This window comes from Phyllostomus discolor, chromosome 13 (genome assembly GCF_004126475.2).
Source record: "Phyllostomus discolor isolate MPI-MPIP mPhyDis1 chromosome 13, mPhyDis1.pri.v3, whole genome shotgun sequence".
Lineage (NCBI taxonomy): Eukaryota > Metazoa > Chordata > Mammalia > Chiroptera > Phyllostomidae > Phyllostomus > Phyllostomus discolor.
In genome coordinates this window covers 75,653,812-75,675,863 of record NC_040915.2, presented here as the reverse complement: position 1 = coordinate 75,675,863, position 22,052 = coordinate 75,653,812, and the positions used below count along the sequence as shown (strand labels likewise).

The 22,052-nt window shown below is 48.4% G+C and overlaps 1 protein-coding gene across 2 annotated transcripts in view; it reads left to right on the top strand.

The window, feature by feature from the left end:
- Positions 1-22,052, top strand: part of SORL1 (sortilin related receptor 1) — a 157,053-nt gene that overhangs the window by 57,715 nt on the left and 77,286 nt on the right. For both annotated transcript variants that reach the window (XM_028527464.2, XM_036013859.1), the window contains exons 9-14: positions 5,273-5,465; positions 7,561-7,678; positions 7,877-7,950; positions 11,983-12,071; positions 17,484-17,662; positions 19,807-19,993. In XM_028527464.2, coding sequence (XP_028383265.1) covers positions 5,273-5,465; positions 7,561-7,678; positions 7,877-7,950; positions 11,983-12,071; positions 17,484-17,662; positions 19,807-19,993 — 840 coding nt within the window. The remainder of the gene's footprint in view (positions 1-5,272; positions 5,466-7,560; positions 7,679-7,876; positions 7,951-11,982; positions 12,072-17,483; positions 17,663-19,806; positions 19,994-22,052) is intronic.

Genomic DNA, 22,052 nt, shown 5'->3' with positions numbered 1-22,052 from the left:
GCCACTTGCTCAGCTTTCACCCTGCTTTCAGTCACTTCCCTTGTTACCCTCAAGCAAATGGGGCCTTTGTGGTGCTGATTCCCAGGTGGGTGGGTTTGTTCTAGGACCCTGTGGGTCTCTCCAACAAACTCTCCTGTGAGGTTGGAAGTTTTCTGCCACTGCTGTAACCCCCCACAGCTTCTTACAGGCAGAGATTTTGAGGCTTTATTTCCTCAGGCTGGAACCCTGGGTTGCATGGTCTGTCTTTCTCCCCAGTTGTTCCTCTCTGCTTATCTGCCCAGTCCACCAGCTGCTGCTTTGCTGTGTGTCCTCTCCACCTCTGCTGCTGGTATCCACCCCTCCCTTCAAGTCTGAATGAATGTTTCTTCTTTAACTACTTGGTTGTCAGACTTCCATACAGTTTGATTTCTTGGCATTTCTGGTTGTTTATTGTTTTTGTATTTGTAGTTGTCCTTCTTTTGGTCATGTGAGGAGGCAAAGTTTATCTACCTACTCCTCTGTCTTGGCTGGAAGTCTCGATTCTTTGCTTCATTTAATCTGCTGTTGATACTGTCTAATTTATTCCTCATTTCAGTTTTTGTATTCTGTATTTTTGACTGATTTTTTATGGTTTGTATCTCTTTCTGTAAGTTCCCACTGAACTAATTCATCTATTCCTCCACTAAGTGAATTGAGTATCCGTATATGAAGTGTTTGAACTCTGTAGTTGATTGCTTGTCTACACTGTGTTTAGTTTTATTGATTTTTTGAGTTTTGTTTTGTTTTTCCATTGGGATCTGTTGCTGTGTCTCTTCATTTTGGCTGCCTCCCTGTGTTTGTTTGCATGTGTAGGTAGGGCCATTACATCACTGCATCTAGGCAGGATTGCTTCATGTAGAGGGTGTCCTCTGGGGCCCAGGGACGCAGCCTCCCTGGCCACCCGAGAGTCAGCTGCTCCGGGAGTGTCAATCATGTGGGTTGTGTATGTTCTCCTGTTGTAACAGCTTTGATTATGGTTGACACATCAGTGATTTGGATTGATCCTCGGGCTGACAGACTCTGAGGACTGGCCATGACTGCATCAGGCAGGCTGGTGTGTAGGGCTGACTGCACAGAATGGAATTTGCTTTAGCAGTACTCTGGTGCCTGTCAAGTCCAGTCTTCGAGTGTGTTGTTTGTGGAGCTCATTCTGTGGTGCTGAAGTGTGGTCTCATGCTGGCAGCCAGGTGTGTCATGTCTGAGGCCTCTTGGGAGGGACTCTGGTGCAGGCCCAGCTCATCTACTGCCTGTGCTCAGCCTGGAGCCGCAAGGGAGAAGCTACTCAGTGATCTGCTGTTGGTAGCTGCCTGTGCTGGGTTTGGAGGCACCTGTGGGATACAGTGCTGCAAACCAAGGCTGCCTGCCACTGGTGCCTGGCTCTGGGCCCCTGCACATTTGGTTGGGGTTTTGGATCTTTCCAACATTTTGGGAAAGGCCTGCTGCCTATGCAGTACAGCTACTTAAACAGCATCCCTAAACGGATCTGGGCATGTGCATGAGTGAGTGGGGTGGGGTTTCAGGGAATTCCCAAGGTTGGGGTTGCACAAGCAGTGGTAGCCAGCTGGATGGAGAGTCAGGGTTGGGCGCCACCTGCTTTTGTGGGCTGTGTGGTGGGGAAGGCTCCACACAGGCACGGTGGTGTGTGCCAGCTCTGCGGTGCTAGAGAAAGCTTTCCTGCCAGACCTTCCTCTGAAGCCAGATAATTGAGTTCCTTCCCACATGTTTCTGGTGCTTTTATAGCTGCTGTCCCTTCTCTGGGGATTATGGAGAGTGTGTTTGAGCAAGGGAGTCTTTGCTAGGGCCCTTTAGGAAGACATCTGGGTCTCCGAGGCCCTGCCTCTTGCATGGATGGAACCTGGCTCATTTTCACAGCCAGATGTGGAGACTCCTCTCCTTGGCACTGGTGCAGCCTGGTGTGGGGCTGGGCCCCTCGCTTCTCAGGGGGGACCTCTGTAGCCAAGAGATCCCTCCCAATTCCTAACTGCTACACATGGGTGTGGGACCAGCTTTTTTCTTGTCTCCTCCCCTGCTACCAGTCTTGATATGGCTTCTACTGTAGATCCTTACTTGTAGGAGCTCCCTTCAGCTAGCCTTCAGGTGGTTCCCAAGGGTTGTGGCTCCGTAGTCTCGTTGTAAGTTTGCTGTGGTTGTTGGAGGAGGCGAGCACTTTTATCTGCTCTGCCATCTTGACTGGAAGTTTATCTTCGTTCCTTACTTTTTCCCCAGTGGGGGCTGACAGGTCATTGATTACTCCATGTATTATAATGTCTTATGAGCAAGCCATGCCTGCGGTGATTCAGACTTAGGTGGTTCTGTTTTGGTCAGTGGCAACCCCTTTGGGCCAGTTCCTATAACTTCAACAAAAATTCACCGAGGTGAAATTTGCAAACTTCAACTTAATCATTCTAAATTGAACAACTTAGTGCATTTAGTATGTTCACAATGTTGTGTAACCAACAGCTTTGTCTTCCAAACAGTTTCATTTCCCCAAAAGAAAGCCTCTCACCCATTAACCGGTTGCTCCCAGTACCCCCTCTTTACAGACTCTGGCAGCCAGCAGTCGACTTCTTGTCCGTGCACAGAGCCTCTCGGGGTGTCTCCTAGAGACGGAGTCGCACTCTAGCACGCCCTTGTGTCAGGCTTCTTGCCCTTGGCAGAGTCCTTTCTGAGATTATCCACCTGTGGCTCATGTCAGTACTGCCTTTCTTTTTAGGGTGAGTGACATTCTCCTTACATTTTCTATAACTAAAATCAGGACTCTCACTGATCAGCTGCAAGTGTCTGGCTGTGGGGTGGATGAGTCACAGCTTGCCAGAGGTTTCTTCCTCTTCCACACTTGGCGGAGGTTTCAGATGGATGTCTCATGGTCAGGCAGAGCAGGAGCTGGCAGCTGTGGACCCGGCTCTTGGTGATTCAGTCCAGTGGCCATTGTGCGGTCCAGTGACCCTTCCCGAGGTGACAGAGGTCATGCCCACCTGCCTGAGCCAGTAGCCCAGAGAGTGTCTTGAAAGTAGGTTTACCTCAAGATTCAAAAACCAGTATCTTGCTCAGCCTTCTCATTTTCTTCAGTTTTTTTTTAAGATTTTATTTATTTTTTTAGAGAGGGGGAGGAAGAGAGGGAGAGAAACATCAATGTATGGTTGCCTCTCACGTGCCGCCTACTGGGCACCTGGCCCACAACCCAGGCATGGGCTGCGACTGGGAATTGAACCGGCAATCCTTTGGTTCTCATGCAGGCTGGCACTCAATCCACTGAACCATACCAGCCAGGGCTTATTTTCTTCAGGTTGTATCTTAGGACTGGACCTGTTCAGGTGTGCTCATTTGAGTGATTGTTGTCATTTACATCTCCATCTCAGCATGATGAAATGGGATTAGGGTGGCTTAGTGGATGACATGGGCAGGCTAGTTTCCAAAAAAAAAAAATCCAACAACTTTGTGGTATGTGAAGTGAGCTATTACTTGAACTGAATAGGGAAGTATGGTGCCCTGGAACTGGTTCTAATTTACTTGGAAAACTGGAGAGAGAATTCTTAATAGGCAGTGATGCTGGCAGTGGTGAGGGTGCCACGTAGCAGTCTTGAGGAAAACATTGTCTAGAGGGAGGAGGAAACGTGGCCATGTGAGCATCTCCGGGCGTCTCGGGCACCCTGAGAAGGCCCTGCATGTCTGGGGGGAGTGGCGCAGGGGGCTCTGGCGCTGCCCTGAGGGCGGCCATCAGGTCCTGCGGAGCCGCCTGGTGAGGCTCAGCCCAGGCACACTGGGGAGCGTGGCTCATGCTGTGGTGAGGGCAAGCAGAGGGGATCTGATAGGTGGGCTGCGAACAGAAGATAGAATGTGCAAGATACAGAGGGCAGGTGTCTGCTGGGAACTAAGAGATAAAACTTCAGGAGAATGACCAGGGGAAAGAAACAGAGCTCCCCAGAATGAGAGACACTCAGACCTCCCAGATGTGTGAGATAAGCCCGTAAACCTGGTTTCGAGAGACTTTACTGTGATAGAATCCAAAGCAGCAGGAGGACAGTGGACCTGGGGCCAGTTCTGAAGGGAGTGACCAAAAAATAGCTAACGCAGGCCTAAGGAAACCCCACATCAGAATATTTGGTCTCAAGTCCACATTTTGTTCGGGGTGCTGCTTGTCTCTGAGTTCTGGAGTAGCCGTCTGTCTGAGGGGCAGAGCCCTCACCCCGCTCAAGATTTCTGGGGCAAATGATGGGGAAAAGCAGTGCTGCACTTATCTTGTGCAAAGCCTAGTGACTTGGGCTCCTCTAAATAAAGGGCACACTTCCAGTTTTTAAAAGCCATGTGTGAACTGCACTGTGTTAGTGCAGATCTACTGTCCAGTAAAATCGCAGTGTCCTGGTGTAGTACAGTAGTTCAGGCCTGGAGGGCCTGGTTCTCTGCTTCCCTGTTACAGGTGTGACCTCATGCTGCAGAGACACCCTCACCTCTGTGCTGCTTCTCTGGGAAGGGCATCTGCCCTGCTCCCCAGTGGGGACCCTGTGGCCATCCATCTGATGCGGGTGTCAGATGTTCTGCTGTATGGGCCCGGCCAGTGACTGTTTTGCCCCAGCCGTGTTCCTGCTGGTTGGGCAAAATTGTAAGCCCTGGTGCTGTTTTGGGGTCTGGCAAGTCAGGCTTACTGTTTGTCACTTGTTAAGACTCACTGTTTTGAACCTGAACAAAGTGAGGTGTTCGAACCTGAACAAACACACAAATACATCAGCTTTTGTGTTTTGTGTATCATTCTTAACCACCTGTGAGGAATTATTGACCAGATAAGGATCTTGGCCTCAAAGTTTAAAAACCATCCCCTGCCCCTTTTTTTACAAAGAGCTGATTATTCAGTCATAAAATGGGATGAAGTGCTGATACGCTACAATCTGGGTGAACTTTGAGAACATTATGCTAAGTGAAAATAACCATGAAAAAGGTCACATGTTGTGTGATTTCTTTTATATGAAGTATCCAGAATAGACCAGTCTGTAGAGACAGAAACTGTGTTAGTCAGTGGATGCCAGGGCCTTGGTGGGCAGGGAGCACTGCGAGTGGCTGCCCGTGGGTGCAGGGCCTCTTCTCGGGGCGATGGAAGTGTTCTGGGGCACGGCAGTGAAGGTGGTTGTGGGACACTGTGAATGTGCTTTGTGCTACTGAATTAGGTAATTTAAAGTGGTTAGACTTTATGTTACTTACGATGAAATTATACCAAAAATACCATTTCATTTCCACAGCTGTTTATTCTCTCTCACTGTAGGTATTTTGCAAATGAGCCATTTGCTGACTTCCACCGTGTGGAGGGGCTTCAAGGTGTCTATATCGCCACGCTCATCAACGGCCCCATGAAGGAGGAGAACATGAGATCCGTCATCACCTTTGACAAAGGGGGCACCTGGGAGTTCCTTCAGGCTCCATCCTTCACAGAGTATGGAGAAAAAATAGATTGTGAGGTATAGGTGCTTTTGTTCGGTTTGGGTTTTTAATGCAGAGTTCTATCTGCAGTCCTGCACTTACAGTTCTCAAACTGCATGCCAAGGCACACTGGGGTGCCCTAGTGAGCTCTGGGAGGCACCGTGGCATGTTAAATTTCTCAAGAAAGCACTGTGACACTCCCATCCCGAGTTAGTGCACAGTTTTGACATGAGCTTGCGCCGTGTTTCTCTTGATGATGTCCTGTGTGTGTGAGGCTGAGTGTTTAGCAGCCAATGTGGTGGGAAATGAGTGAGAAACTGTGGGCGGAGCAGGAGCTGGCTGTGGTGGTGTCTGGCAGAAGGAAGCACGAGGAGTCACGTCGGGCCCAGCAGGTCCACACAGCCCAGTGTTAAGTACCTGTAGGTATTCAAGAATGAAATGAAACTTTATTTTTGCTTTGAATATGTATGTGTGATGCTGTTATTTTAAACTGCTCCTAAGTTATTAGGACGTATCTAGTTATTGGTGTAGTTCTTCTAGCTTGAGAGTGCTACAGCAACATGACTGAGACACCAATAGTGCTGTGAACCAAGAAAATTTGAAAATGTCTCCCATAATTTATTTCTGTAGAGTTTCTTTTAAAATTTCTCTTTGAATATTATTTAGGATTCTATAATTTTCCCTCGCTGTGGCTTCATGTGAAAAACTTAGAAGACTGAACTATATTATTTGGGCCCATAAAGCAGTCTCATGTACCTAGGCAACTCCTTTCTTTTCCCTCAGAAGAACAGTTGTGGTCCCTGGCCTTAGGGATATACCACATTTCTATTTTCATTTGACACAGGGGATCTAGGGCATGTAAAGTAGGTGGACGAAAGGAACTCAGGAAAAAACAAGTGGTATTGATGTTTGGAGAAACTGTAACATCTCAGTGAGACAATTACTTGGTCTTTTGCATGACTGAATTTTGTTCGTCCATGTTAAATACATTGGCCTACTCTATGCTGTGTCTGTGGCCCGTGGGCAGATTCTTTTGGACATTCTTGCTCTACAGCGTAGTTCTTCTTTTGTCTTCTGATTTGGCACCAGGTCCTAACTGACCACATCAAATCTAACTTTGGAAAGAGGCAGGATGTAAGCACATATAACCAATCCCTAGGTGCTTCTCATTTATTCAGCAGCACCTTCTAGCTCTCAGAGCTTGGTGTGAGTCTGGTGTGGATGCAGGTGAGGCGCTTTCGAGCGTGTGGAGGGGCCTCTGTTCGGTGGAACTAATGGTATTGTTAAAATTCAGCTTCCTATTTCACCAGCCCATCAGTTTATTTATGAGCTGCACAACAGTTCAGCTTCTGGCTTCTACTTCTGATTTTAGACAGTGAAAGGGAAGGAGGAAGGTTGAAAACCTTGGCAGCTATTTGAGACCCATCTCAGTTTGCTCCAGTTTTTATCAGCCAAACTGTGATGCTCACAAGATGGATATATGTTAGAGATCCTTTTGTTACCAAAACAGGTGTATTAGCAAACCATTGCACAGTTTTCAGCTGTACCGTAAGTATACACAGCATTATCCTGTCCAGAATAGATTTGATAACCAATTCCTAGCCAAGAAAATCAGGCATGACTATATAGCCAAAGGCCTTGTTTGCAGAATTCAGATCTGAAACGTAAGTGATGGAAGTCAGTTTGTGTAACTTGAAATCTTATGAGGGACATCTATAGACTTTGTACAAATGCAGCCTACTGTTAAAAATTTATTGTGGATACTCTGGTGTTTATATCTCATGTTGTGTATCTAGGCATCACATGGGAGAATCTCTGGGTACTATGGAGAGATTGATAGCTTTCCTGTCTGCGTGAGGTGGCACTGATTTTTAGTTGTTTCTCTGAGAGTACTAGGAGGAATTTTTTATTAGTATTTTTCTCTTTGCTTCAATGAGAGGCATTTACGTGGTTCAGCTGATCATGTCCCTCTGCAGATGCAGGGGTGCAGCCAGGCGGTGGCTCTGATTTCCTTCGGGCCAGGCCTCCTCCCTCTGCCTCGCACTGTCGTGCACACACACAGGCCTCAGTGTTTGGAGGGAGATGTGGGCATCATCTGCCTTGTTGATGGTGCCTGGAACATGTGTTTTGTAGCTCTCCCAGGGCTGCTCCCTGCACCTGGCCCAGCGACTCAGTCAGCTGCTCAACCTCCAGCTCCGGAGGATGCCCATCCTCTCCAAGGAGTCAGCACCTGGTCTCATTGTTGCCACAGGTAAGTTTGCTGTGCCTGCTCTTCCTTCCAGGGTAAGCCGTTTGCTCAGGTGCAGCCAGGTGCATGGGGACTGCCACCCTCTGCTGCCGTCACTGCTGCCTGCTGGGTTAAGACATTCTCAGTTGCTGGATTCTACCCAGAATATCTAGTTGGGCAAGGTTCTTGAAGTCAAAAACAATTATTCCTCTTGCATTTCAGGTTCAGTGGGAAAGAACTTAGCAAGCAAGATGAATGTGTACATCTCCAGCAGTGCAGGAGCCCGGTGGCGAGAGGTGAGGGCCCCCTGTTCTTGTTTGTATGAGATTGGACTGAGCCTGGTCATTTCAGGGATGCCTGGGGCCTGTTGTGGAGATCACGAAGTCCAACTGTGACGGTGAAATGAGAAGAGCATTACCTGGAAACACACGTAGGGGTCTGCTGCACCCTGTGTACTCACAACTTGTAATGTGGATTGTGATTTTGCCAAATATGCTACTTTGAATCAAAAACAGGCTTTAAAAAAACTTGACTAACTGCTCCAAGATGATCGGTTCCACGAGAACAAGGCAGTGTCCATTTTGCCCACTCCTTTTCCCCTGGGACCTAATGATGTCTGGCATGGGGTGAGTGTTCAGTGAATATTTGCTGACTCTCAGCAAATGACAGTGTTGTAGCAGTGTCAGGCCTGAACCTGGTTATTTGCTATTTTTCTTGTTGCCGACATCACCCCTCTGCTCGCTGGGCTGTCACATGCAGGGATTGGACCTTCATCTCTTCTGAGCCATGGAAGAAGGCTGCTTTTGCCTTACAGTTGTGTGATTAATTTGGATCCTTAGGCACTGATGATACCAGTTCTTCAGGTGCAGCTAGTCCTCTGGTCCTGAAATGCTAATTCAGCCTGAAACAACTGGGAATTCCCAGGCTTGTAGAAAGCGGTGTTTCACCAGCCTCCCATGACTGACAAAGGTCACCGAAAGTGCGCAGGCCCCACTGTGCAGGGCTGTTCTTAGAGGTGCTGAGAGAGGCAGGGAGCCCCCGGCGCCAGGAAGGCCAGGCCTGGAGTCTGGAGGGATGTGGAGCCTCAAGAGTTGACTGATGTTCCTGCCCTCACGGTGCTTCTGATTGGGAAAGCAGTGTGAACACTTCTGTGTCTGACTGCGTTGCACATCAGGCTGTCACGGAGCCCCACTCCCCCTGGCTTTTCGCAGTTACAGAGAACTGTCACAGGCCTCATCTCCAGCTGAGGGGTGGGACTCTGACACCACATGCACACGTGTGGTCTGGTTTCGTGTGTGTGCACTCACATGTGTGCATGCATGTGTGCTTGTGTGCATATGTGTGTACCTCAAGGGCTGTACAGCATGCTAGAGAATGTACGTACTTATTCAGATGCAGGAGGTTGTTAAGCCAGAGGAGTCAGAAAGTGTGAGCAGGCTGGAATTCCTGGGGCGTCCTTCTCCTGCCTCCAGGGGGAGGAGTCAGTAGCCGCTCTCCTCTTTCTTGGAGCCGGATGTTCCCTTGAAATTGGGCGCCCCCTCCTTGGTGCTTCAGTTTGTATGGTTTGTACCGTCTGATGTCTGTGTGGTTGGGAATGTGAATGTCTGCAGGTGATTTCCTTCCTATAGAAAGTGATGTGGCATTTTTCCTCCCGTGAAGCGGTGCCCTCGGCTGGCACTGGGGCCTCCAGCTGTGCCTCCTGCCAGCAGTGCTTGCACAGGGGACTTCATTTTTGGAAACAGCATAGAACTGACTAGGGCATGAAAAGGCTGAGACTGTGTGAGTGGGCTCTTGGTCCATGTTGGCAGTGTTGGCTTTAGAGGGACATTCTGGAGGATGTGAGAGGAACAGGTGGTGGCAGGAATCAATCCCACTTGGTCCTGGTGTGTGATCCTTTTAATGCATTGCTGGATCTCGTTTGCCAGTATTTTGTTGAGAGTTTTAGCATCTATGTTCATCAGGGATATTAGCCTGTAATTTTGTTTCTTTGTAGTGCTGGCTTTGAAATTAGGATAATGCTGGCCTTGTAAAATGATCCTTGAGAGCCTTTCCTCCTCTTGAAGTTTTTGAAATAGTTTGAGAAGAATAGGTGTTAGGTTTTCTGTGAATGTTTCATAAAATTCAACTGTGAAGCCATCTGTCCCAGGGCTTTTATTTGTTGGGAGTTTTTTAATTACTGCTTCAATATCACAAGTGTAATCTATTCAGATTTTCTAATTGTTCCTGATTTAGTTTTGGACGAGTGTGTGTTTCTAGGATTTAGCCATTTCTTTCAGGTTGTCCAGTTTGTTGGCATGTAGTTCTCAATATATTCTTAGAATCTTTCGTATTTCAGTGGTATGAGTTGTTACTTCTCTTTGATTTCTAATTTTATTTATTTGGGCCTTCTTTATTTCTTTTTTTAAAGTATATTTTATTGATTATGCTATTACGGTTCTCCCAATTTTGGGGGACAACTTTGCCCTGCACCATGCCTGCCTTCCCCCACCTTAGTTCATATCCATGGGTCATGCATGTAAGTTCTTTGGTTTCTCTGTTTCCTGATCTGTTTTTAACCTCCCCCTGTCTATTTTGTACCTACCATTTATGCTTCTTACTCCCTGTACCTTTTCCCACCATTCTTCTCTAAATCTGTAGTCACATTCCTCATCACTGACTTGTATTTAATGTGTCCATTTTTCTATAGATGCTTCAAGATTTTGCCCTTTGGTTTTCAGCAATTTTGTTATGTTGTCTCTAATTGTGTTTTTCTTTGTGTTTATTCTTTCTGGGGACACTGGTCTTGAATCTATAAATTTATGTTTCACTCAGTTGCAGAGACTGTCAGCTGTTCCTCCAGTGCGCTTCTGTCCCTCGCCCTTACTCTCATTCATCTTGGACCCCATTCGCCCGTGGGACCTTTGCAACTGTCCCGTAGGCCCTGGAGCTCTGCCTTCCCCGCATCTTCGTCAGAATGGATCATTGCTACTACTCTGGGTGTATCTTCAAGCTCATGAATGCCTCTATCATTTCTGTTTTAAAGGGCTGTTGAGCCCTTTGGTGAATTTCTTATTTCAGATATTATATTTTTGTTAAATTTTTCTTTGTTTCTTTTATTTTTAAAATGGTTTCCTCTTTCTCTGGAGAGAATTCCGCATCTTTTTATTTCAGAACTATTTTCTTTTACCTCATGAAACACAATTATGGTAACTGTTTTAAAGTCTTTTGTTAATTCCAACATTTGGATCATCTTGGGATTGGCACCTGTTGATTGTCTTTTCCCTTGAGAGCTGGACACATTTTAGTGATATGTTTGTTTACTGAGCAGTTTTGGGTTGTATCCAGGACAGTGAATAAAACGCAGGAGACATGATCCCCTGGAGATGGTGAGCATATCTGCTGTAGTCTGTGATGGGCTTGTTAGACCATAACTTCTGTTGTGCATTCTGTGGGTGGTCATTGAAATCTCAGTTAAGTTTACAAAGCCTTTTGCTCTGCTGGTATGGGATTGTTCCAGATGTATAGTTTAGGATCAGGCTGGGACTCAGGTGAATTCCTACACAGAAATATGAATTTACCTCTCTGGCACCCTGTCCTCTAAGATCACATCCTTATTCTTGGCCTTTAAGGGTTCATTTCTCGGTTCCTTGGGCAGAAATCGTTTGTGTAGAGTGCAGGCTGTCTGGCTGGGGCTGAGTTATTCCATGCCTGGGCAAAGCCATGCCAGCAAACCCCTGCTCTGCAGGAGCTTCTCTGGGTTTTATATCCCTCTGCAGGCTGACTGGTGTCATTTAGTTTTTGTCATTCTCAGGTAGGGGTCTTTTGTACAGTTTTTAGTTGTAATCAGCAGGAAGAATGGGCTTACACCATCAGAGTAGAGCTGGAATTTTCGTTGGTGAATTTTTAATCACTTGGTGAGAGCCAGAGATTTCCATTCTGTCTGCACAGCACCAGGGTGACTCCTGCCTGTGTAGTCTGCCGCTAAATTCAGTCGCAGCTCCACTTTCTGCATTTGGGGCATCATTTGGGGTCCAAGAATTTGCTCCGCCCACCTGCAGGGTCATGTGGAGCAGACGTGACTGTGGCTGTGAGTGTGCTGTAGGAACCAAGACAGGGTGTTTGAGTGGTTGGCATTACTGCCATGTGCACACACATGTGCCATGCTAGTGTGCACATGTGCCTGTACATGTATGCACACATTTGCCTGTGCATGAGCACATGCGCCTGTATGCATACATGTGCGTGTGGCGTGCTTGTGCCCAAGAGCGTGTGTATGTGTGCACACGTGTGCAAGTGTGCACATGCACAAGTGCCACAGCAGTGGTGTCATGCTGCCTTTTCCTTCCCAGGCACTTCCCGGGCCTCACTACTATGCGTGGGGAGACCACGGAGGCATCATCATGGCCATCGCCCAGGGCACAGAAACCAGCGAGCTGAAGTAAGTGTCTCTGGTGGCGCTCTTCCTTGGATGTCACGCTGCTCTCCCAGAGCACCAGCAAAGCCAGCCACCAGGGTTTCTCTCTCTAGCACTGGGTGTGGGCAGCACCCTTCGTGCTGTCAGGAGTTCACCTGCACTTTGCTTTCTCTACAATGCCAGTAATGGGCTGCCCTTCCTCTCTCAAAGGGGCACCTTGAGCAATAAATGAAATAATTTTATTGCTTTGAAGAAGTACAACTCTACTAAGTATAAATTAATCATGATTTGAAAACTAACCAGGGACTTTGACTCTTTTTTCATTGCTTGTGTGTTACACACATACAGAGATTTACTCATAGCATGAGTAACAGATAATAATAATAATACATGAGTAATAATTTCAGGGTACCTGTAAATTGATAGCCATTTGACTTACTGTGATGCTTTTGGTTTTAGAGGTTCTCGCAAATAGAACTGGAAGGGACATTCGAAGTTAACCACCTCATTTTATAGATGAGAAAACCGAGGCTCAGCAAGACAAGTACAGTGCCTTGCCCAAAGTCTCCCATTTCCCAGTGTCAGGGAAGACCAGCACTCAGGTTTTACCTTCTGTTCCAGTCTCTTTGTAGTGTATCACTCTGAAAAGCAGAAATGTCAGGAATTTCTGACTTCTGTCTCCTGAAGTCTGATTTTATCAAAACCAGCTTTTTGATTACTTCTGGCCCATAGGTGGATTTTGTTAGCAATAGGGTGGGGCACACTGGCCCTCCTTTTCCCTGTTTCTGAGGTGAGCCCACAGGGTGAATTACTAAAGGAGAGGGAGAGGGCCCTGTAATCATTATGGTCAGTGCTGGAGAGAAAGCCTTTCCAAAACAGGGCCAGTCGAGAGGTGGGGGTTTTGAAAAAGAGACCTTAGCAGATGGTGCCCCTGTGGTTAATTGGACATGTGCTGAGCAGCCTGGCCTAGCAGCAGAGAGAAGCCAGTCCTGCACTGGGTGTTGCTCTTGGTTTTCTGGTCTGTGTGGCACTCGTCAGCTGCTGCTTTTGGGGCCAAGAATCCGTGAGGCTCTGCTTGTGAGTCACATGCTGTATCTACATTTGGGTTGGCATTGGCTCAGTGGAGGACAGTCACAAAGTAAGGTTCTTCCCACATTTAGCTGTCATTTGTTTATCTGTTAATGCATTAATTCATATCTCACACATTTAGCGAGCACTAATTCTGCAAGGTACTGTGTCCAATGCTAAATAGCATGTACCCCAACTCTGAAGGAGTCCACCCTTCAGAGAGCACTGTGGGAGGGGACACAGTTTGACTGCCTTGGAATACATTTTATTCTTTGCAGGGCAGTCAGACTGTAGAGTTGGCTCCTGATTTCCCAGGTTTGACTTTTCCACGGCTCCCACTTGCATTTGCATTTCTAGCTGGATTCTCTGAAATCCCAGTTCTGTGGTTATAGTCCTCTCACCCCTCTGTCAGTGCACGTGAGCCCAGGGAACCCAGACCATTGTTGCACCACCTGACCAGGAAAAGACACCTGCTGCCGGCATGCGAGTGACTCGTTGCAGACTTTGGGGATTGTGGCCACTGTAGTCTCGTTCTGTTGGTAAAGGTTGTTTAGAGGTGCCTGCGTGTGTGGTTTAAATAAAGCATTTACAAATGTGAAAACACTTGCAGGCCTCTTCTTGCTGTGCACACCCAGCAGGTGTGCATGCTCCACATAATCAGTCTGAGCTTTGCCTCAGTTGTGCAGCCACCTGGCATTTACTTGGTCTGTGGCTCACAGAACTCTTTTTACTTCTCCTGCTGCTCTGCTTTTGACCTGTTACTGCCTGCTGTCAGCCTCATCAGAAGAGAAGCAGGAGAGGATATTGTTGTCATACCCTTAAATTGCAGTCGTGATACCCATGCATGAGGGAGGGCTGTTCTGGGCTGAACTGGACTTCTGGTGCAGATCTGAGGTTCAGGTCCCTCTGTGTCGGGCCCCCTGCCCCCAACCATCATCCTCTCTCCTCCAGTCTTGGAGTGTACTAACTCCTTCATTAGTTACCTTTTCATTGCATGCCTCAGTTCCTCAGTTCATTAGCCAGGTCTTTCACACAAGTGTTTCTATTCTGTGCAGACTAGCAGGCACTTAGTAAATATGTGATTGTTCAGATATTTTTATTGCTTTTTTTTTACTAATTTATGAAACTGGAAGGGGTATGGTGATATGGCAGATGCATAGCCCTGCTTGGGGGCACTCCCCGAGTGCTGTGCAGGTGACAGTTCCTGGAGCCCTGTGTGTGTGGCCTGGTGGTGTTTGGTGGCATGGAGATGGCCCCGTCCACTTCCTTCCTCGCTTTACTGGGGCTCGTTTCTGTTAGGCACAATTGCAGGTCTATTACACCAATGTTCATGGAACATCTGTAATGAACCAGATGTTCTAGGCACCGAGCACACACAGGTGAGTGGGTCATTGTCTGGGAACTTTCTGGCCCACTGTGACTCTGCTGTGTTTTGAGCCAGCTGGGAAGAGAGGCTGGAGGAAGGGAGCACTTTGGAAAGGAGCTTCCAGACCCAAAGCTTAGCCTGCCTCAGGGAGGAAGCAGAGCAATGCCTGCAACTCTAATAGGAGGTTAATGGGGACTGAGGTGGAACGAGGCTCAGAGTTTGTTTTCCGTTGTTCTTCTAAGTTATTCATGTCTTTCTCTTCCTAATTAGTGCAGACAACCAAGAGTTGACTGTGATTTGTTTCAGCTTCTGCCTTGATCCTCCATGGAGGCTATTACCTTTGTTAATGTTGATTGAAGTTGAGAACGAGAAGGGGAACGCTTCGTGTTGCTCCTGTGTCTCCATGTCTGAAACGAGTAAATACGAGCCTATTCAGGGGACTCACTCGTTGCTCCGTTCAGTGTGCCGTCACTGGGAACCTGCTCAGGGGCACAGGTTTTCAACGTTCACAGCCAGTGCTCCTCACAGGAGGTGCTGCGTGACTGCTCATGCTGCCCCCCATGTGACCCAGATGCAAGTTTGTTGTCTTGATCAGAAAGTGTGAAATTGGTTTCTGTTTCTTCTCTGCAGTATGCCTGTCAGCATAATGTATTATTGGTATTTAGGTACTAACAACACTTTGTACAAAGGCATCTTTCTTCAGAGGAGATGCCCGATTTCAAAAGGCTCCCCTCTGGGAGTCCAGGAGAGCCCCTGGAAAGGCTGCACCAGTAGCTGCTGCCTTTTCCAGGCCTGAGTTCTAGAAGTGGCCACAGTTCCACAACCTGGGAGGTGGCAGTTCGCCTGCCAACTTGATTACAGCACCGAATGCCAGTGATGTTTTCCGGGAGAGTTGCAGGGAGAACCACACAGGCCCACCTCATTTTAACCCCCATGCAGTTTCCTCCACACCCTGAGTTACAGAGGAGCAGGTGTTCTTAACCACCTTTTAACTGCTTTGGCTCTTACTGTGTTATCTGTACAGGTAGCCCTGTGCCCTCTGTGGAGCTGGTACATTTACTTTCCTTCCTTTTTGTTAGTATGAAGCTCATTGTCAGATGTGTGCAGCTCTGTGAGAACCAGATGTCTTGTTTTGGGTTGAAATAAAACCATTTATCAGCATACTTGGATTTTGTTTATTTCAATGGCAGTGAATTTGTTTAACTGTGTGGTCCACAAAGATTCTTATGAAAAGAAGAATGTTCTCTGTCATTATTTTGCTCTACAAGTGATTCTAAGACTTTAGCTCGTTACAGTGGTGCAAGAAGCAGATTGAATGAGTTAACTTATCCCTGTATCTGCTTCAAAATTACTCTAAACAAGAAGCATATCAGCCAGATGAGAATCTCTCCTCTTTAGAAGATCCATAGAGGTGATCACTCAGGCCCCGTTGACACTCTCATGTGGCCCCATAACCACCACCAAGGGTCTCACACACAGCCTCCTTGCAGGCTAGGGTATAGTGATCTTAGTGTCAGAGGAAGTGTGTGTGCTGAATGAGGCCAGGAAAAGCTTCATGTCAAGCAGTAAGACCCTGAGTAAGGATTGCTGCAGAACCATGGGGAAAGTGGTAGAAGAAGTTTTGTGTGCAGTGAGCATCTAGAGAACCTCAGGAGCTCTGTGACCCTAACAGAAGCTCTTCTCAAGTGGTTTCTTGTGTCGAGCATCTTGCTGGCTTGCTGGGCAGTGAAGCACAGAGGTACGCATCTCCCCTTCCTCCTCAGTACCGACGATAATTTGAAATCACCACCATCACTTCAGTGCTGCTAGTGCTTTAGGGGCCTCCTGGTTTGTTCTGATGTAATCTGCCTTGGAAGCTTTCCTCAGCACGTAACTTTCTTCCAACTTTAAAATTTTTAAGGCTTCAGGAAAAGTTGGAAGAATTACATAAAGAACTCTCAAGTAACCTTCACTTAAAACTAGCGAGTGTTAACAATTTTCCAGTTTTCCCAACTATCACCCGTCTATCCTGTCTGTCCATCCATTCATCCATCCATGCGTCTCCAATAAATAAGGATATTTTTCTTCACAACCAGAATGCCGCTGTCCCATCTAAGAATATTCACATGAACTTAGTATTACTCGTAGGCCATATTTATTTTTCCTTAGTTCTGTATTATTAAAGCTAGTTTTTTTCTAAATCCAGGACTCAGTCAAGGTTTACTCACTACATTTGGTTGTTACACCTCTTTAGTTTTTAAATCTATAGCCAGCCTTCTTCCTTTTTTGTTTGTTTTTTTGTGGCTTTGATTTTTTATTTTTGAAGAATCCAGGCTTATTGCCACGTGGAATCTGTCACATGCTGGATTTGTCCAGTGGTGTACAAGTGTACACAGGTGATGCGCTATCCTTAGTGCTTTATTGGAAGTATGCAGTGTCAGGTTGTCCCACTGTTAGTGACACCAGGTTTGGTGAGGGTTGGTGACTCTTACATCGCCCACTGAGAGATTACATTTCCCTGTGAACATTCTGGTCCTCAGCGCTTTGCGCCCAGGGGTTTTAGCATCCGCTGATGACCTTGTCTGAGTCAGTCACAACACTAGGGATTAGAATGGTCACTTTTCTCATTCCATCATTGTTTTTAACATTTATTAGGTAGCATTGAATATAAGAAAAAATTTTTCTCCTGCATTTCTGTCTTACTTTTAGTATCACTTAGAGACCTGTGCTCTATTTTCAGTCAGTGTATAATCTGTTCTATTACCTTTCCTTTTTATGTTCAACCTGTCTAAGTGTGGTCAGTTGGAGTGCACTGAGCTGGCTGCTGCATCCTTTGTGTTGCCTGTGTCCATCCCTGAGCACACCTTGCTCTCTGGCACAACCTTAAACTTTCTCTGCTGTAGGTCATGATTAACCAGTTCCCCAAGGAGCCCTGCTACTGACCCCTGGTGAGTACCATCTGGAAACCAAGCCTTTGCCCTAGAGGCATTAACGGCAAGGCCCTCTTACTTACATTCGGGCAGATACAGCACCAATGAAGGGGAGACCTGGAAAGCATTCACCTTCTGCACACAGCCTGTGTTTGTGTACGGGCTCCTCACGGAGCCTGGCGAGAAGAGCACCGTCTTCACCATTTTTGGCTCCAACAAGGAGAATGTCCACAGCTGGCTGGTCCTCCAGGTCAATGCCACAGATGCCCTGGGTAAGCTGCTTCCTCCTCACCCTGTTCATGGAAATGCTTACTGGTCAGAGCACCAGCTCAGATGCTGGGTACCTAGGAGCGTGTGTGATCCATGGGGTGAGATGGGCACGTGCATGGTAAGCAACTGAAGTTTGCATGGGCCGCACTCAGGCACATCGTGGTAGGGCCGTGTGCTGTTTGTGTTTCCTCCTCTTGTTGTGCAGTCACTGGCACGTGGTAGGTGCAGGTGCAGGTGTGTTGAGTGTGTGGGTGAGTGATGAGCAGTTTCAGTCCGACAAATCTTGCTGGTAGCTCCTCTGTGAAGGGCAGTGGGCCAGGTGGTGTGGGGTCTCCTCAGCATCTGCTCTTGCAGGCTGGGCATAGGCACATGAGCGAAGAGGGCGATGCGCTGTCCTCCCCTGCTCCCCTTTTCTGTCTTGGCTGATGATATTCCAGCTGCAGGGACTGCCCCTCAGGCCACCCATTCAGTTTCCATCAGTTAAAATCCTTTCATGTTTTGGATCCAATGACCTGCCTGCTAACATCCCAACCGGAAGACTCCTCCCTTCTTCTCCATGTTCCGAGTGTTAGTTCACTCGCCTGCCTGAGTCACCGGTCTGTGCCTGTCATTGGCGTGTGTGTTTCCTGTCAACTGATTGTAAGGTCCTTGGACATAAGAAGCTGTCCCCTACATCTTTATTTTTCATGCACTGCACCACCTGAAAGCCTTCCAGGCAGTAAGGGGTTAATAAGTACCTGCTGATTTGAATGGCACTGAAGTGATAGTTCCTTCTTATTTTCAGGTAGCATTTGTTCCAACCTAAGACATGCATGCATATATATATATATATATATATATAAACATAAGATGCCCATATTGACCTTGGTTGCCTTGGAATTCCTGTAAAACTCTCTCTAGTTAAGTTTTGAGTGGATGTGGGTCGATTAAGTGGTGGTTCAGGTTGTCTTACCATCCTCACCTTCCTCCATGGAGACCCTGTGCTTCTCAGTAGTGACAGCAGGCTCTGTATTACTCTCAGGCCACACAACCAGATGTGCCCACATGATCCCAGGAACCAAGCCGGGAGCTATACTCCTAGATGATACAGCCTTTCCCTAGCTCTCTAGGAGAAAAACACTTCCGGCTTCCCATTCTAAAAGGAACTCTAGAATGTGCTAAAACACATCAGAGGTTTGGATAGTGCCCAGGGATCCAGATGGTAGTGGAGTCACCTGCTGCCAGCACCAAACTGGAATTACAACTAAAACATGGAACAATTATCCTGAATAACCAACTGAAGACTAGTTGAACAGAGGTTTTATAACCAAGGATTTATAGAAGAAGGCACAAGGAGGCTGGTCACAGGCAGCATCTGATGTTGATCTGTACCAGAGTCTCTCCCTAGAGGCCCCAGACCAACACACCCAGTTGTGGGCTTCAGAAAAAATGAGAGCAGGACCCTCACGGTCAGCCAGCCTCAGGGTCAACCCTGCCCACAGGCAGGCCAATAGCACCCAAGACTCAACCATACTAGGAGGGCTCACATAACCCACATAGGACACCCCTGGACACTAGCTCGGGTGACCAGGGAGATGTGCCACTGGGTCCCACAGGACACCCACAACGTAAGGCCACCCTGCCAAGCCTGGGAATCATAGCAGCTCTACCTAATACAGAGAAGCAAATACAAGGCAGCTGCCAAAATGGGGAGATGAACAAACTTGCCCCAAATGAAAGAACAGGAGAAATCCCCAGAAAAAGAACTGAAATGAAATGGAGGCATGAAATCTGCTGGATAGCGTTCAAAACCATGGTTGCAAGGATGCTCAAGGGCTTAGGGAAGGAAGGATGAACTCAGTGAGAACATAAAGAGATAAAAAGCATCAGGACACAGAAGGTGTGAAAGAGAACCAGTCAGAAATAGGTGGCGCCAGAGGTGGCTTCCTTCCTCCCAGCCTCCTCTCATGAGCATCTGACCTGCAGTGGGTGCTGTCTGCGTGTGTGTGGGTGTCTCCCAGCCTCGGAGTAGGCGGTACAGAGGCCTGGGGCAGCTCCAGAGGCGTTTGCTGGGCAGCCCCAGGATGCTGGGAGGTGGGTGACTGGGCCTGGGGGTGGGGAGGCGCCCCTCAGGGTCTCCCTGTGATGCTGTGTGTCCTTTCCTCAGGGGTTCCCTGCACAGAGAACGACTATAAGCTGTGGTCGCCGTCCGACGAGAGGGGCAGTGAGTGTTTGCTGGGGCACAAGACTGTGTTCAAGCGGAGGATCCCCCATGCCACGTGCTTCAACGGAGAGGACTTCGACAGGCCGGTGGTCACTTCCAACTGCTCCTGCACCCGACAGGACTACGAGTGGTGCGCTCTTCCTCGCTCCCTGGGGCTGTGTGGGGCTTTGCTCTCAGCAGCGCAGAGGCAGGCCAGGGTTTGGTGCCGGCCCCTGAGGGGAGGAAGAGAATCCTAAGAAACAGATATTTATTAAGCACCTTGCAGGTGCCAGGACCTGCGCTGGGCCCTTTCCTGTGGGTTATTCCATGTAGTCTCAGCAGCTGTGTGCTGTGGGAGAGGCGTGGCCACTTGGGGACACTGCCGGAGTCTGTTCCCGGACACTGCTCAGGCAGCCTGAGCGGGGGTGTGCTGGTGTCCCACTGTAGGCAACTCCCTTTCCTGAGGAGCTCCGTCCCAGAGGGAGTTTATTTCTCTATTTGATAGGAGGGAATGTTAGTGTGCACACACACTTACATTCATTAGTCCTTGAACAGCATATGCAAGGCACTGCCATGTTGCTAAAAGCAGGAGAAATGAAGTGCACACAGGTGATTGTGACAGGAAGTGGAAAGCCACAAGTGGTACCTGGGAGGACACAGACTGGAAGGAGATGCTGATTTGCTCTTGGGGAGGTGAGAACTTTCTGGAGAAAGTGCCTTGTGTGACGGGCCTTAAGGAAGCACTTGGCTGTGTGCACAGCAGCGTTCTGAGGAGGCTGAGTAGCAGGTGTGTGGGCAGGCACGTGGTGGTGGTTTCGTTTGGGTGCCTCGTTAGGTGCATGAAGTGGGGTCAGTGCGGAGAGATGAGGCTGGAAAGAGAGACCTTGTTCTGGGAGCCAGAGGGTGTCTTTGAAGGCTTCTGAGGAGTGTAGAGGACCAGAACAGAGCTTCACGTTGGGAGGATCACTGTAGCAGTGCAGCTAGGTGGTCCTGTGGTCCCTTGGTCTGCGACCCTGTGCTGCCATTCCAGATGGGCAAGGCTGCCTGTAGAGCATAGATATTGAACACAAACAGCTTGTTTTCAGTAGTTGACGACACACAAAGAAACTACAGTTTGCTTTGGGATGCGCCCTCTTCTTGACTAAAGCCAACAGCCTCTGGTGCACTGGAGCAGGGCCACACAGCCAGTGACGGGCTGTGGAGCCTTCGTGGTCGCTGGGGCCATGGCTGCCCTCCTGGCAGGTCTCATTTGCCAGCACAGCTCTCCAGGTCTGGCCAACTCTGGTCCTGCACCAGAGCTTCTCAGACTTCAGTGCACCTGTGAGTTCCCTGGGATTTGGTCAGATTGCAAGTCTGGGTTCAGCAGTTCTGGGAGTCTGCTGCCCTGCCAGGCTTTGGTGGTTCTGCTGCTGCACATCTGCGAGCTCACCCTTTGAGCAGCAGGATGCACATTCCCTGTGAAAGCGGCCTGGTACTGAGAGAAGGGTGTGGACACTGCCTTGGCAAACCCACAGAGCTGCTCCAGGTGCCCGTGATGTTCGTTCATGCCTCTTCGCCGACTCTGCTCTCTGTCAGATGCCCCGAGACTGGAGCTCTGATCTGAGGGCTCCTGTGGGCCAGGGGCAGCCCCCCAGACTGATTACCGTGCCCTCTCTTGTCCCTTTTTTATCCCCATTGAGTACTTCAAAATGAAATGAAACAATACACAAGAAAACCTAACAGATCTTTGATTTTTTTCCCCCTTGATGACCACTGTTACGACTTTTCTCAAAAATCTGCCTTCCAGCCACGGCAGCAACAGCAGACTCTGGGAACCAGGGGCTGCTTAACCGGCCTCCTGTGAGTGGCCTGGCTCTCACTGTCCCCCATGCCCACCCAGCTGGCCCATTACAGAAACCTGGTGGGTGCTGAGTCTTTATTACAGACCAGGGAAACCGCCCCCCCCCCCCCCCCACACACACACTCTGGGAGCTGGGCTTTGTGAGGGCAGTGACCCTGAGGGTGACAAGGGTGTGCAGAATTCAGGCCACCCGTCCCTGCTCCTCTGGGCACTGTGGCTACTGGGGAGGCACCAGCCAGCCAGCTGTGTGTGCCTTGGGGATGTTTCACATTGAGCTGTGGCAGTGAGAAGTGGAAAGGCCTGAAGACAGACAACAGGAGAGGAAGCGAGAGCAAATGCATTTGTAGGGTCCACTCGCTAGTTCAGCTTC